Genomic DNA, 16660 nt, shown 5'->3' with positions numbered 1-16660 from the left:
ACAAAAAAACTGTTTCAAAATTGTGCTGATGTAAAGTAGACATGTGAGAAATGTAATTTAACCCCTTAACCCCCAAGGGTTGTTTGCACGTTAATGACCAGGCCAATTTTTACAATTCTGATCACTGTCCCTTTATGAGGTTATAACTCTGGAATGCTTCAACGGATCCTGATGATTCTGACATTGTTTTCTCATGACATATTGTACTTAATGATAGCGGTCAAATTTCTTTGATATTACCTGCATTTATTTGTGAAAGAAAAAAAACACGGAAATTTGGCGAAAATTTTTACAATTTCACAACTTTGAATTTTTATGCCCTTAAATCACAGAGATATGTCACACAAAAACTTAAGTAACATTTCGCAAATGTCTACTTTACATCAGCACAATTTTGGAACCAAAATTTTTTTTTTTGGAGTTATAAGGGTTAAAAAAAAGTTGACCAGCAATTTCTCATTTTTACAAAACCATTTTTTTTTTTTTGGAACCACATCACATTTGAAGGGCCTATATGATAGAAAATATCCAAGTGTGACATTCTAAAAACTGCACCCCTCAAGGTGCTCAAAACCACATTCAAGAAGTTTATTAACCCTTTAGGTGTTTCACAGGAATTTTTGGAATGCAGTAAAGAAAAAAAAATAAAAAAAAAATTAACATTTAACTTTTTTTTCACAAAAAATTTACTTCAGCTACAATTTGTTTTATTTTACCAAGAGTAACAGGAGAAACTGGACCCCAAGAGTTGTTGTACAATTTATCCTGAGTACGCAGAAACCCCATATGTGGGGGTAAATCACTGTTTGGGCGCATGGGAGAGCTCGGAAGGGAAGGAGCGCCGTTTGACTTTTCAATGCAAAATTGACTGAAATTGAGATGGGACGCCATGTTGCGTTTGGAGAGCCACTGATGTGCCTAAACATTGAAACCCCTGCACAAATGACACCATTTTGGAAAGTAGACCCCCTAAGGAACTTCTCTAGATGTGTCGTGAGCACTTTGACCCACCAAGCGCTTCACAGAAGTTTATAATGTAGAGCCGTAAAAAAGAAAAAAATTTTTTTTTCACAAAAATGATCTTTTCGCCCCCAGTTTTTTATTTTCCCAAGGGTAACAGAAGAAATTGGACCCCAAAAGTTGTTGTGCAATTTGTCCTGAGTACGCTGATACCCCATATCTGGGAGTAAACCACTGTTTGGGCGCATGGCAGAGCTCGGAAGGGAAAGAGTGCGTTTGACTTTTCAATACAAAATTGACTAGAATTGAGATAGGACGCCATGTCGCGTTTGGAGACCCCCTGATGTGCCTAAACAGTGGAAACCCCCCCAATTCTAACTCCAACCCTAACACGAACACACCCCTAACCCAAACCCTAACCATAACCCTAACCACACCCCTAACCATAACCCTAACCATAACCCTAACCCTAATCCCAACTCTAATCCCAACCGTAAATGAAATCCAAACCCTAACAATAACATTAGCCCCAACCCTGACTGTAGCCCCAACCCTAACTGTAGCCCCAACCCTAACTGTAGCCCCAACCCTAACTGTAGCCCCAACCCTAACTGTAACCCCAACCCTTACGGGAAAATGGAAATAAATACTTTTTTTAATTTTATTATTTTTCCCCTAACTAAGGGGGTGATGAAGGGGGGGGGGGGGGGGGGTTTGATTTACCATTTATAGCGGGGTTTTTTTTAGCGGATTTTTATGATTGGCAGCTGTCACACACTAAAAGACACTTTTTAATGCAAAAAATAGTTTTTGCGTCTCCACATTTTGAGAGCTATAATTAATAAGTCTGTATGTGTATCATTTTCGGGCACGTGACATTTTTTGATCGCTTTTTGTGAGGCAGAATGACCAAAAACCAGCTATTCATGAATTTCTTTTTTTGGAGGGGGGAGGAGGGGGGGTGTTTATACCGTTCCGCGTTTGGTGAAATTGATAAAGCCTTTTATTCTTCGGGATAGTACGATTACAGCGATACCTCAATTTATGTCATTTTTTTATGTTTTGGGGCTTTTACACGATAAAAACTTTTCTATGAAAAAATAATTATTTTTGCATCGCTTTATTCTGAGGACTATAACGATTTTATTTTTTCGTTGATGATGCTGTATGGCGGCTCGTTTTTGCAGGACAAAACGTTTTCAGCGATACCATGTTTATTTATATCTGCCTTTTTGATCGTGTGTTATTCCACTTTTTGTTCGGCGGTATAATAAAGCGTTGTGTTTTTAGCCTTTTTTTACGGTGTTCACTGAAGGGGTTAACTAGTGCGACAGTTTTATAGGTCGGGTCGGTACGAACGCGGCGATACTAAATATGTGCACCTTTATTGTTTTTTTATTTAGATAAAGAAATGTATTTATTGGAACAATAAAGTGTGTGTGTGTGTGTGTGTGTGTGTGAGAATTATATATATATTATATATATATATATATATATATATATATATATATATATATATATATATATATATATATATATATATATATATAATGTTTTGCTGGTTCCTCCTCCTCTCACCTTCCCCTTACTGTTGGGGTTCCTCAAGGATCAGTCCTAGGCCCCCTACTCTTCTCGTTGTATACTGCCCCTATTGGACAAACAATCAGTAGATTTGGTTTCCAGTACCATCTCTATGCTGACGACACCCAATTATACACTTCTGCTCCCGATATCACACCGACCTTTTTAGAAAACACCAGTGATTGTCTTACCGCTGTCTCTAACATCATGTCCTCCCTCTATCTGAAACTAAACCTGTCAAAAACTGAACTCCTCGTGTTCTCTCCCTCTACTAACCTACCTTTGCCTGACATTGCCATCTCCGTGTGCGGTTCCACCATTACTCCAAAGCAACATGCCCGCTGCCTTGGGGTCATCCTTGATTCTGACCTTTCATTCACCCCCTACATCCGATCACTGGCTCGCTCTTCTTACCTGCATCTCAAAAACATTTCTAGAATTCGCCCTTTTCTTACTTTCGACTCTGCAAAAACTCTGACTGTTTCACTTATTCATTCTCGTCTGGACTATTGTAACTCTCTACTAATCGGTCTCCCTCTTGCAAAACTCTCCCCGCTCCAATCTGTCCTGAATGCTGCAGCCAGGATCATATTCCTCACCAACCGTTACACCGATGCCTCTACCCTGTGCCAGTCATTACACTGGCTACCCATCCACTCCAGAATCCAGTACAAAACTACTACCCTCATCCAAAAAGCACTCCATGGCTCAGCACCACCCTACATCTCCTCCCTGGTATCAGTCTACCACCCTACCCGTGCCCTCCGCTCCGCTAATGACCTCAGGTTAGCATCCTCAATAATCAGAACCTCCCACTCCCGTCTCCAAGACTTTACACGTGCTGCGCCGATTCTTTGGAATGCACTACCTAGGTTAATACGATTAATCCCCAATCCCCACAGTTTTAAGCGTGCCCTAAAAACTCATTTGTTCAGACTGGCCTACCGCCTCAATGCATTAACCTAACGATCCCTGTGTGGCCTATTTATAATAATAAAAAAAAAAAAAAAAAGGTTCCTCGCATCATGTTCTCATACACTTTATGCAGTATTAGCCCTCTGTGTCTGTACTGCTACATACTTAGGCAGGTAACTGGTTCATGCAGCTTTACATGAACACCTGAGCCTTACACTATAGCTAGTCCGAATAACTAAAGCAATTGTTACCATCCACCTCTCGTGTCTCCCCTTTTCCCCATAGTTTGTAAGCTTGCGAGCAGGGCCCTCACTCCTCCTGATATCTGTTTTGAACTGTATTTCTGTTATGCTGTAATGTCTATTGTCTGTACAAGTCCCCTCTATAATTTGTAAAGCGCTGCGGAATATGTTGGCGCTATATAAATAAAATTATTATTATTATTATTATTATATATATTATAATATATTGTTCCAATAAATACATTTCTTTATCTAAATAAAAAAAATAAAAAAAAACAATAAAGGTACACATATTTAGCATCGCCGCGTTCGTAACGACCCGACCTATAAAACTGTATCTGTGTGTGTGTATGTGTGTGTGTGTGTGTGTGTGTGTGTGTGTGTGTGTGTGTGTGTGTGTGTGTGTGTGTGTGTGTGTGTATGTATGTATATATATATATATATATATATATATATATATATATATATATTTTTTTTTTACACATGTAAATATATATATTTTTTTAACTTTTTTACTTTGTCCCAAGATGGGACATCATGCTATATAGTGTCAGATCGCTGATCTGACAGGCAGTGCAGGAGGCTTGCCGATGCCTGCTCTGAGCAGGCGTTTGAAAGCCACCTACCTACAGGACCCAGAAGGAGCCCCGCGGCCATTTTGGATCTGGGGCCTGCAGGGAGGAGACACTCGGAACTAAATCGCATCGCGTTGTTCTGAGGGTCTCAGGAGAGCACGCAGTGAGCCCCCTCCCTGCGCGATGCTTCCCTATGCTGTCGGAACGCTGCGATCGTGTTTGATCGCAGTGTGCCGGGAGCGGTCCGTGACCCCTCCTGTCACAGTGCCAGATGTCAGCTGATATAATCACCCGGCGGCGATCGTCCGTGCTCCCCCCGTGAGCGCGGCCGATCGCTATGACGTACTACCCCACCTGTGGGCATACGGGCCCACCCACCTCGATGGGATAATACGTCTAATGTCAGAAAGGGGTTAATTGAGATACCGTGTGACTATTCAGGTAATTAGCATATGGCACTATATTAGTGTGCACACCCATAAGTGAAGGGAGGGAATGTACGGGTGCCGTCATGGGCTCAGAGAAATACTGTTATCGGTAAGAACTATATTTTTCTCTGATGCCCATGACGGCACCACGGAGAGATTTGCAGAGATTGTACATTCAGGGAGGGACCACCGCTTCCAGAACCCTTTTACCAAAGGTAAGGTCTAAAGAGGAGATAAGGTCCAATCTATAGTGCTTATAGAATGTAGATGGTGAGGTCCAGGTAGCAGCTCTACATATCTGGTCAATTGAAGCTCCGGCCTTCTCTGCCCAAGAGGTTGCTACTGCTCTCGTTGAGTGAGCCTTGACATCTCCCTGGACGGGCATCCCACATGATGAGTATGATGGATCACGGACGCCATCAGCCTATCTCGCCAAAGTGGCTTTGGAGGCTTTTTTCCCTTTCCAGGGACCCTGAAAACACAAAAAGAGAGGCGTCCTCCCTACTCTATCTGGTGGCTTCTAAGTAATGCATGAGGCATCTGACATCTAATGTATGTAAGGATTCTTCCGCCTTGTTTTTAGGGTTGGGACAAAAGAAGGGGAGAGATATCTCTTGAGTTCTATGGAAACGGGATGCTACCTTCAGGAGGTATGCTGGGTCTGTTTTGAGAACAACCCTATCCTCCAAAAACTGGGTGTAAGGAAGGTTAGCAGATGGAGCCTGTATGTCACTAACTCTACGTGCAGAGGTGATGGCGACTAGCAGGGATGTTTTGAGGGATAGGATTTTCAATGGGATATCCGCTAAGGGTTCAAAGGGAGGTTTAGTCAGGGCCTTAAGGACCAAATTTAAATCCCATTGAGGGTAACCCTTATAGGAAGAGGTCTCGATCTACCTGCTGCCCTGATTAACCTGGAAACCCACCGATTCCCCGCCAAATCAGTTAAATAGGGCTCCTAATGCTGCCACAGGGACTTTCAGAGTACTTGCGGCTAGACCGATTTTCAACCCATTTTGTAGGAACTCTAATATGGATTTAAGAGGGACTCCATCTATTTTAGCGCTCGAGGATGAAAGGAATTTTTTCCATATTTTCCCATATTGTTTGGTCGTGATTGGTTTCCTACTTTGTAGTAGGGTAGTTAACAGCCCCGCAGAGAATCCTCTGCTTTCTAGTAGCTGCCTCTCAAATGCCAGGCTGTCAAGTGTAAGCTTGCAACTTGTGGATGATAAACTGGGCCCTGGGAGAGGAGGTTTGGAAGGTCCGGAAGTACCCACGGGTTGGATATTAACATTCTCATCATCCAAGAGAACCAACTCCTCTTCGGCCAGAACTGGGCTATTAAAGGGACACTGTCACCTGAATTTGGAGGGAACAATCTTCAGCCATGGAGGCGGGGTTTTTGATTCACCCTTTCCTTACCCGCTAGCTGCATGCTGGCTGCAATATTGGATTGAAGTTCATTCTCTGTCCTCCATAGTACACGCCTGCGCAAGGCAAGATTGCCTTGTGCAGGCATGTACTACGGAGGACAGATAATGAACTTCAATCCAATATTGCAGCCAGCATGCAGCTAGTGGGTAAGGAAAGGGTGAATCAAAAACCCCGCCTCCATGGCTGAAGATTGTTCCCTCCAAATTCAGGTGACAGTGTCCCTTTAAGATCACATGAGCCCCGTCCTCCCGACTCTTCCTCAGCACTGCCGGAATCAGAGCGATTGGGGGAAATGCATACGCTAGTTGATGGAACCATGGAATCAGGAACGCATCTAATGATACTGGGTTCCCCAATGGGGTTATGGAGCAAAAAGTGTTCACTTTTTTGTTCAGGTTGTTTGCGAAGAAGTCTATGCTCTGTACCCCCCATTTTTCTGTAATCTGGGTGAACACTGTTTGATTTAGCTCCCATTCCCCTTGCTTTAGATGGGAACGACTCAGAAAGTCCGCTCTGTAATTGTCCACCCCTTTTACGTGAAGGCCTGACAGGGATAGAAGGTTGCTTTCGGCTATGTGGAATATTGATTTGGCTACTTCGATCAGTTTTTGAGAGCGAGAACCCCCTTGATGATTCAGGTACGCTATCACTACCCTGTTGTCTGACATAATCCTGACATGGTGGGAGTGAAGGGGGCCTAAGAACTTCAGTAGTGCAAACTTGACTGCTAGTAGTTCTTTCATGTTGGAAGATGCTTTTGCTAGAGTCGGAGGCCAAGTACCTTGGGCTAATAGGTCGTTCAGATGAGCGCCCCACCCGCTGGGGATTGCGTCCGTGGTTACTACTTTTGAAATCGAAGTTACCCACGGGACCCCTTGGTAAAGATTGTTTCGCTATGTCCACCAGTTTAGTGACCGAGCTGTGTGCGGAGATAAACTGAACTGACCTTCTAAATTCCCCTTTAGAGAGACTACTTCTGACAAGATTTGCCATTGAAGGTCCCTCACATGGAGTTGAGCCCATTGGACTGCAGGGATGCATGATGTCATGGATCCCAAGAGGGACATGGCTTGGCGGAGGGTTATGGAGGAGAGATCTTGCATTTTGGACACCAGACCCGATATTTTTTTTATTTTTTCCGCTGGAAGGCGAACATTCCTGTTTTACGGAGTCCAGAGTAAGACCTAGATATTCTTGGATTTGGGATGGTAATAACCTGGATTCTTTTTAAGTTTATCAACAAGCCCAGCTTTTCTAGAGTGCATTATTGCTTCTATTTTTTTGCTGCAGTGTTGGGGAGAGGAGCCGATTACCAAAAGATCGTCTAGGTATGGCACAATCGGGGGTGTCCTGTTCCCTCAGGTGAGCCATTACCTCTGCGACTAACTTGGTGAATACTCTTGGAGCTATGGCTGGCCCGAAGGGGAGAGCTGAAAATTGAAAGTGGTGTAACACCCCCCTGATGTGAACTGCTATCCTAAGAAACTTTTGGTGATCTCAGGTCCAGGGCTACCATGAAACACTGAGAAAACAGCATTTTTATAGATGTCTTTATTGTTTCCATCTTGAACGCTTGGACCTCTAGGTATTTGTTTAGATTTTTCAAGTTTATGATAGTCCTGTATGACCCATCCAGCTTTTTCCTCAGGAACAGAGGGGAATAATATCCTTGCCCTTTTTCTTGAGGGGGAACTTCTAGGAGAACCCCCTTGTTCACAAGTCCAATTACCTCGTTTTCTAATGCCAGTTGCTCCTCCCCTGAAGACCTTGGCGATTTCACCATAAAGGAAGGATGAGGGGGTTTGAGAAAAGCCGGATTACTCACCGGTAATACTCTTTTATTGAGTCCACGACAGCACCCCACTGGAGAGAGGGATCCGCCCCGCAGGAACAGGAACCCTACCGAGAAATAAAAGGGGGCGGTCCGCCTCTCCTCCTCAGTTTTGATTTCAGAGTACCCGGAGGACCGCCAGTATTAGGCAAATATAATTTATTTCATTTTCAAACTTATTTGCTCATATATGATTAAAAGAATTTTACTCAATAGTAAGTACTATATTAATATAGGGAGGGATATAAGAGGGTGCTGTCGTGGACTCACTAAAAGAGTATTACCGGTGAGTAATCCGGCTTTTTCCCTTTCGCCACGACAGCACCCCACTGGAGATCTTACAGAGACCATCACCTAGGGGGGGACCACCGTGCTGAGGACAGTCCTGCCAAAGTCTAGGTCAGAAGTTGACGATAGGTCAAGCCTATAGTGATTATAGAATGTAGAGGGATTTGACCAAGTTGCCGCCTTACATATAGTCTCAATTGGGACCTCTCCCCTTTCTGCCCAGGAGGATGCCATAGCTCTGGTAGAGTGCGCTGTTATGCCTTCCGGAGGGTTTTCTTTACTCACGGAATAGGCCAGTCTGATAGACTCTCTGATCCACCGGGATAACGTGCTTTTCGTTATTCCATGACCCTTCTTGTGACCCTGGAAGGAAATAAACAGAGCCCTACACTGTCGCCAGCTACAGGTTCTTTCAATGTACTTTAACACTACTCTTTTAACATCTAGAGTGTGGTACTTTTGTTCTTCAGGAGTGGAAGGATTACTGAAGAAAGTGGGCAAGATTATTTCCTGAGACCTATGGAATGTCTTAGCTACTTTGGGAAGGTAGGAAGGGTCTGGTTTAAGGACCAACTTATCCTGAAAAGTTAGCAGGAAAGGTGGATCTATAGAGAGTGCTTGGCTGTCACTGATTCTCCTGGCTGAAGTCAGTGCTACCAAGAGGGCCGTTTTTAGTGATAGGATCTTGATTGGTATTGAATCTATTGGTTCGAATGGAGAGTCTGTTAGGGCTTGTAAAACTAAGTTTAGATCCCAGGGAGGAACTCTAGGTATATTAACTGGATTTATCCGTTCACAGGCTGTAATAAATCGGGATACCCATCTATTCCCCGCAATGTTATGGCCATAGAGAGCTCCTAGTGCTGAAACATGAACTTTTAAGGTGTTTGCAGTTAAACCTAGTTCTCTCCCTTTTTGGAGAAATTCCAGGATAGACTGTATCGGAATTTCTGAGGTGTTTGAAGATGTATGGAATTGTAGGAATTTCTTCCATATTTTTGTGTAAATTTTTGTAGTGGAAGGTTTTCTACTCTGGAGGAGCGTGTTTATCAATCCCTCCGAGAACCCCCTTGATTTTAGCATCTGCCTCTCAAATTCCAGGCCGTGAGATGTAGACTGTCCACTTGAGGGTGGAAAAACGGACCCTGGAAGAGAAGATTGGGTGTTGAGGGGAGGACCCAAGGATCTGAGACCGACATGGTTTGCAGCCACGAGAACCATGGTCTCTTGGGCCAGAATGGAGCTATTAGTATCACCCTCGCTCCTTCGGTTCTGATTTTGCGAATGACTTGGGGCAGCAGTATGATCGGCGGAAAAGCATATGCTAGACTGAACTGCCAAGGGGCTTGAAGAGCGTCCAGAATGTCCGGATGATCCGCTAGAGATAGGGAGGCAAATTTCCGGACTTTTTTGTTTCTTCTTGTGGCGAAGAGATCTACTTGAGGTTGACCCCATAGGGATACTATATCCCGAAAAATCTGCTGGTTTAGGCACCACTCCCCTTGTTTCAAGGTGTGTCGACTTAAGAAGTCTGCCTGCTGGTTGTTTTCCCCTCTTATGTGCAGTGCAGTAAGGGATGTTAGGTGACTTTCTGCTAGATTCAGGATTTCTGTAGCAGAAGACATCAGAGTCTCTGATCGCGTGCCTCCTTGCCTGTTTAGATACGCCACTGTGGTGGTGTTGTCGGAAAGGATTCTGACGTCTTTCCCTCGTAGCTGTGGGAGAAAATGGCATAAGGCGTATTTTACTGCATTTAATTCTTTAACATCAGAGGAATAGCAGCTTTCCTCCATGTTCCAAAGCCCTTGGCAAAAATCATTCCCCATATGAGCGCCCCATCCATGAGGACTGGCGTCCGTGGTTATGGTATGAGATGGTGTTATTATCCATGGAACACCACTCATTAAATGGTCTGAATTCAGCCACCACGTTAAGGAAGTTAAAACTTCCTGAGATAAGGTTATTTTCACATTTAGGTGACCAGATAACCGTCTATCTTCTTGTAAAATCTGGTGTTGCAGTGTACGGGTATGATGTTGAGCCCATTTTACCGCAGGTATACAAGAGATAAGAGATCCTAGTAAGGACATAGCTTGTCTTAGGGATATACGTGGATTGTTTATCGCAGCTAGGACTTTGTGTTTGATCAGTAGTATTTTTACCTGAGGCAGGAGACACTTTTGAGATACGGAGTCTAGATGGAACCCCAAGAACGCCTGGCAGGATAGCGGAGTGAGTCTGGATTTGTTGGTATTGATTATCCAGCCTAAATCCTGTAGAGAGGAAATTGCATGAGCCAAACGATCAGCACATTGAGTAACTGAATTTCCAATGACCAAAAAGTCATCCAGATAGGGAACAATTAAGGTTTCTTTTTGGCGAAGGTAGGCCATCACCTCTAGCATTATCTTGGTAAAGATCCTCGGTGCTGTTGAAAGGCCGAAGGGCATGGCTGTATATTGGAAATGATGAATCTCGCCGTTGATTGTCACTGCTACTCTGAGGTACTTTTGGTATCTGTCATGGATAGGGAGATGATAATAAGCATCTTTCAAATCAATGCCCCCCATCATACAGTTTGGAAAGAGGAATTTTATAGTGGATCTAATGGATTCCATCTTAAATGTATGGTTTTTAACAAATGAATTGAGCTTTTTAAGGTTTATGATGGTCCTGAAAGAACCGTCGGGTTTAGAAATCAGGAATAAGGGAGAGTAGAATCCTCTGCCTTCCTGTCCCTCGGGGACTTGGACTAAAACCCGCTTTGATAATAGGGTTTGAATTTCTAGGTCAAGAGCCTGCTGTTGTGCGGGCGAGCTGAGGGATGTTATAATATATGACTCGTGGGGAACACGAGAGAATTGTAGTTTAATTCCATCTCGGATGATGTTTAAAACCCACGAGCTAGATGTTACTTTTTCCCATTGTGTTGCGAAAAATTTCAGTCTGCCCCCTACTGGTATATCCTCAGAATTTATTGTCTTTTGGGGGGTTGGGTCTTCTAAACATGGTACCTCTTTGCCTGTCCTCTTTAGCAGTCCATGTTGTAGACCTATCCGTTTGCCTCCTTTTACCAAACGGTCTCCTCTTAAAGGCTCTCCTGTAAAAGGGAATAGAGGAATCAGGGAAAGCTTTCTTCCTGTCCTTTGCCTTTTTGAGTATCTCATCTAAGGTCTTGCCAAAGAGGTACTCACCCTCGCATGGGATCGCGCATATTTTGGATTTAGACTGCGCGTCCCCTTTCCAACTTTTCATCCAAAGTGCGCGTCTTGCATTGTTCACAAGACCTGCGGATCTCGCTGCTAACCGAAGCGAGTCGGCAGATGCGTCCGCCATAAAAGCTGCTGCTCCACGTATTAAGGGGATGGCCGCTCTAAGTTTCTCTCTCGAAACTTTATTTTCGATCTGCTGGTCCAACTGATCAATCCAAATGATCATTGACCGGGCAGCGCAGGTGCTGGCTACTGCAGGTTTAAAAATTCCTGTAGCCGCCTCCCAAGATCGCTTAAGGGATGATTCAGCTTTGCGATCTAATGGATCGACCAGAAGTCCCGCATCCTCCACAGGCAGAGTGGATTGCTTGGAGGTAGAAGCTACGGCTGCATCGACCTTAGGCACTTTGGTCCATGTAAGGAGCTCCTCATCACTAAACGGATATTTACGTTTAGACGCGGAGGGCAAAAAGCTTCTTTGATCCTGCTTCTCCCACTCTCTTTTAATTAATGCTTTCACCGCTGGTATAACCGGAAAACATCTCCTCTTTCTCTCTGCCAAACCCGCAAACATAATTTCCTGCGTGGTTTGCGCACCCTTTACCTCCTCACACCCCATGGTATTGCGGATTGATTTTACCAAGTTGTCCACACTGTCTAAGGGGAAACATGAACGCCCCTCGATTTCTGAGGAAGATGATGATGATGATAATGATGATGATAGGGAGGCTTCTGACAGTACCGTCTGGTCACTTTCGGAGTCTGACATAAGTGTTGGTGTTTTGGACTTAGCTTTACGCGGTTTTTCCTGGGTCATATTTTTAAGCTCCTCTCTAATAATGGCCCGTAAGTCCGTAACGGACACTGTCGCTCCCTGAGTTGTTTCCTTGAAACAGTCTTTGCACAGTTTTTTGGGGTATGAGTCCGGAAGGGGCTGGCTACACAAGGCACATTCCTTATGCTTGGACTTTTGTCGTTTTTTAGACTGGGCGTAATAAGTAGCGAGAGAGAGAGAAAAGAGAGAGAAATAGGGAGACAGCGTCAGCTTAATAGGCAGAGTTTAAACACTCACCCAGTGAAGCGAATAGTACCGGATCAGAAGGCCGAGATCCTGTTCTGGAACCGTCACTCTTATGAACGGACTCCGAGGATCCTTTGGTGTGATCTTTGGTGGGGGGCACTGGATCTCCAGCTGTGGGGTCCATGGCACCTGGGGATGACATCTCTGCATCGCCGCATTATTGTTTTTGGGCGTTTTTAAATAGTGTGCCCTTTTTCCTCTTTTTTTTTTTTTTCCCCCGCTGCGCAATGCGCATGCGCGGGTTGCCGCTGGCTCCCCCGCCCCAGATCCTGGCCTAGGCGCCCCGGAAGTGACTCCTTCAGTTCCGGGGTAGCCAGTATTGCGGCGGTCGGCGCATGCGCGGTCCGGGATTCAGCGCCGGACCGCAATGGAGGTTCTCTTACCCGGCTCCTTGCCGCACCGCACGCCGGAGAAGACGCCGGGCGGCCCTCCCCGGACCCGGCCGTCTGCTCCATCCACCAGCTGAGGAGGGAGCCGTCTAACGGAACTCCCCCGACGCTGCTTCTGAGCTGCAGCCCCTGCCGTTCTCAAGGATACCGCGCAGGCGGCATGCTAGCCCAGGTATGTCCTGTAGTCCTGTCGTTCCTGGATTGTTCCCGCAGGAACAGGAAACCTAAACTGAGGAGGAGAGGCGGACCGCTCCCTTTTATTTCTCGGTAGGTTTCCTGTTCCTGCGGGGCGGATCCCTCTCTCCAGTGGGGTGCTGTCGTGGCGAAAGGGAAAATGTCAGTTTTAGTCCTGATTTTATTATGCTCAGGATCCATAGACTGCTGGTAATTTTCTCCCAGGCCGAGAGAAAAAGGGACAGTCTTCCCCCCCACCTGGGGCAAACATTCATTGGGAAGGTTTTTTGTTGTCACTGGGGCTCTTATTGAACAAAAACCCTTTAGGCCATGTTCACACGATCCTTTTTTTCATGCGGAATTGCCGCGATTTTCCCGCTGCGGGTCCGCAGCTGTTTTCCATGCAGGGTACATTACATTGTACCCTATGGAAAACAGGAACTGCTGTGCCCACAATGCGGAAAAAAAAAAAAAAAAAAAAGCCGCGCTGAATAGCTGCGGGAAAAAAGAAGTACCATGTCACTTCTTTTTTCGGAGCCGCAGCGGTTCTGCACCCATTGACCTCCATTGTGAGGTCAAACCCGCAGTAAAACCCGCAGATGAAAAAAATATCTGCGGGTTTTACTGCGGTTTGTGGTGCAGAACCGCTGCAGCAGGAAGTGCGGGGAAGCGGGCGGAAGTGCGTGGGCGGAGTGTGGCTGCCCCCCCGTGCTCCGATCCCGCCCCCCCCCGTGCTCCAATCCCACCGCCCCGTGCTCCGATGCCCCCCCCCCCCCGTGCCCTAATCTCCCCCCCTTATACTTACCCGGCGTCCCGGTGTCCGTCCGGCCGTCTTCTCCCTGGGCGCCGCCATCTTGCAAAATGGCAGTGCGCCCGCCGAATCTGCCGGCCGATTCGTTCCAAAGTGCATTTTGATCACTGAGATATAATCTCAGTGATCAAAATAAAAAAAAATAGTAAATGACACCCCCCCCCCCCTTTGTCACCCCCATAGGTAGGGACAATAAAAAAAAATTAAGAATTTTTTTTTTTTCCACTAAGGTTAGAATAGGGTTAGGGGTAGGGTATTTTCAGCCATTTTAACCCTAAAAAACTTCCTAGAAAACACACAGACTCTGCATAGAAAACTGCATAAAAAAAGGGATCAAAAAACACATCAAAAAACGCATCAAAAAAGGACCAAAAAAAGGACCTGCGTTTTCTGCCAAGAGCTGCAGTTTTTTAAAAAACAGTCCTGAAAAAAAAAAGGATGGAAATCAGGAACGTGTGAACATACCCTTATTCTTGTTTCTCTTATCCTCCCACTTGTCTTTTTTCCCCGGCTTCCTTCGAAAAAACCTCTTGCTCCGAAAGGGCCTTCTGTAGGAAGGGAAACCCAGGGAGGGGAAAGATTTCTTTTTATCCCCCGCCTTTTCTAAGATGTCATTTAAGGTGGGGCCAAATAAGAATTTGCCCTCACAGGGGATGGTACACAATTTGGATTTTGTCTGTAGGTCCCCTGGCCAACACTTAAGCCAGAGGGCGCGCCTAGCCGCGTTAGAGAAAATTGCCGACCTAGCAGCTAGCCTGATTGAATCGGCGGAGGCATCTGCCAAGAAAGCGGCCGCCCCCCTCATCACCGGCAAGGTGTTTAATATGGAGTCCCAGAATGATTTCCCTTTTAACAGGCCTTCCAGTTGGTCTAACCATACCATTAATGAACGGGATGTACATGTGGCGACAACTGCTGGTTTTAGACCTCCCCCAGCTGCTTCCCAGAAACTTTTGAGAAAGGTGTCCGCCTTTTTGTCCATGGGATCTTTCAAGACCCCCATGTCCTCAAGAGGGAGGGCAAATTTCTTTGATGCCTTAGCTATGGCGACATCTAGTTTAGGGCCTTTTTCCCAGAAGGAGCAAGATTCATCCTCAAAAGGGTACTTTCTTTTTGGCGTTCGTAACGCTTTCCTTATGGGTTTTTTTCCACTCTTTTTTGATTAGTGCGGATATTGTCTCGTTAAGGGGAAATGCTCTCCTCTTTTTTTTGCTCAAGACCTCCGAACATGATGTCCTGTACCGATCTTTTTGGGTGAGGGTCCACTAGCCCATAGTGCTTCTAACAGCTTTTTTTTTTTTTTTTAAATTCGTTTATTAGTTGCAAAATAAATCATACAATACACACATTTGCACTTGTATCCATCATTTTCCATTATATCATGAAATGCAATTACTCTCATTACATTATCACTTCTAGAGTATTACAAGGGTAACAAATGGTGTATGTCGATCACTGGTATCTTGTTGTATAACCTTAACTAAACTAACTACTAATAGAGAAAGAAAAAAAAAGAAAGAAAACGCCGCCAAAATAAAATTTCGTATAAATTTCACTCTGTAAGCAATGTCCCCAAAACCACGAACCCCACTTCTCACATGTATTCTAAATTATTATTAAATTATAGAGTGTGATGGCAGGAGTTCCATCTGCCCCATATTTTCTCAAATTTATCTGGACACCCTCTATTCTGATATAATGTCCGTTCATACGGAATAATTGAGTTTACTAGATCAACCCAAGCTCTAAGAGATGGGCAAGGACCACCCATCCATCGTAGCGCCAGTACCTTTCGCGCCATAAATAGTGTCTCACGCAGAAGTATCCCAGTGTAGTGATCCCAGGCTTCCGTATCCCACACCCCAAATAGACAGGTCAATGGTTCAAGCGGGACAGGAATCGATAACAAGGATGTCAACAATGTTGTCACCTCTTTCCAGTAATGAAAAATAACAGGACATCTCCAAATCATATGAATAAAGTCCGCATCACTGGAATGACATCTTAGACAATCTGATGACTGGAGACGACCCATCTTAAAAAGGCGGATCGGGGTCAAATAGGATTGGTATATAATGTATAATTGAATCATCTTATTATTAATCGATGGGGAAACCCTAGTTGAAGATTCCAAAATATCTTCCCATTCTTCCCCTAGTGTATCTGGAAGAAGCCCCTCCCATTTCCCCTTAATAGAGTCTATAATAGACCCCCCTCCTGTAGATAACAAATAGGTATATAAAGAGGAAATAAGTCCTTGAGGACCTTGCGAATTAAGAATTCCTATTAAAGGTAGAGATGAAATAGCTCGACCTGTACCCATATTCCGCATGTGTGATTGAAAAGCTGACCTTAATTGTAAATAGCGGAAAAATTGAGACCTTGGGATATTGTGAGAATTTTGTAATTGTTCAAAGGAAATGAAAATCCCCTGGTTATGAATATGACCTACTGAGAGAACACCATACGATATCCAAAATTCCGTGGATGGGTGGCCCAATAGTCCCGGAAAATAACTGTTATTCCACAATGGCATTTCCGTTGCTATATCAACAGATTTAGTTATTTTTTTAATTTGTCTCCATATTGATCGTGCCAACCGGAGCATAGGCAACAGACGAGGGACACCAACCCTCTCCAGCTCCAGAAACCCCAATGGACATTCGATTTGGGCGGAGTGGAGCAGATGGTTCTCAGAATTAGGAAGAGAGTTATTGGGCATCCATTTATTTATCA

At 44.7% G+C, this 16660-nt stretch overlaps 2 protein-coding genes across 13 annotated transcripts in view; both read right to left on the bottom strand.

The window, feature by feature from the left end:
• Positions 1-16660, bottom strand: part of SIN3A (SIN3 transcription regulator family member A) — a 119110-nt gene that overhangs the window by 28406 nt on the left and 74044 nt on the right. The window lies entirely within an intron of this gene.
• LOC138676413 (uncharacterized) lies at positions 7992-12735 on the bottom strand. 2 transcript variants are annotated; one of them, XM_069765676.1, is made up of 4 exons: positions 12542-12735; positions 10654-10774; positions 10420-10530; positions 7992-9972 (listed from the first exon to the last, which is right to left on the bottom strand). In XM_069765676.1, exons 1-4 carry the CDS (start codon positions 12698-12700, stop codon positions 8324-8326), a joined length of 2040 nt encoding a protein of 679 aa, XP_069621777.1. In that variant the 5' UTR covers positions 12701-12735; the 3' UTR covers positions 7992-8323. The 2 variants fall into 2 exon arrangements, with proteins under 2 accessions (XP_069621777.1, XP_069621778.1); XM_069765677.1 differs by having other exon boundaries at positions 11272-12635.

This window comes from Ranitomeya imitator, chromosome 4 (assembly GCF_032444005.1).
Source record: "Ranitomeya imitator isolate aRanImi1 chromosome 4, aRanImi1.pri, whole genome shotgun sequence".
Lineage (NCBI taxonomy): Eukaryota > Metazoa > Chordata > Amphibia > Anura > Dendrobatidae > Ranitomeya > Ranitomeya imitator.
The sequence above is the reverse complement of the archived record's forward strand: the minus strand, read 5'-3'. Positions and strand labels throughout refer to the sequence as shown.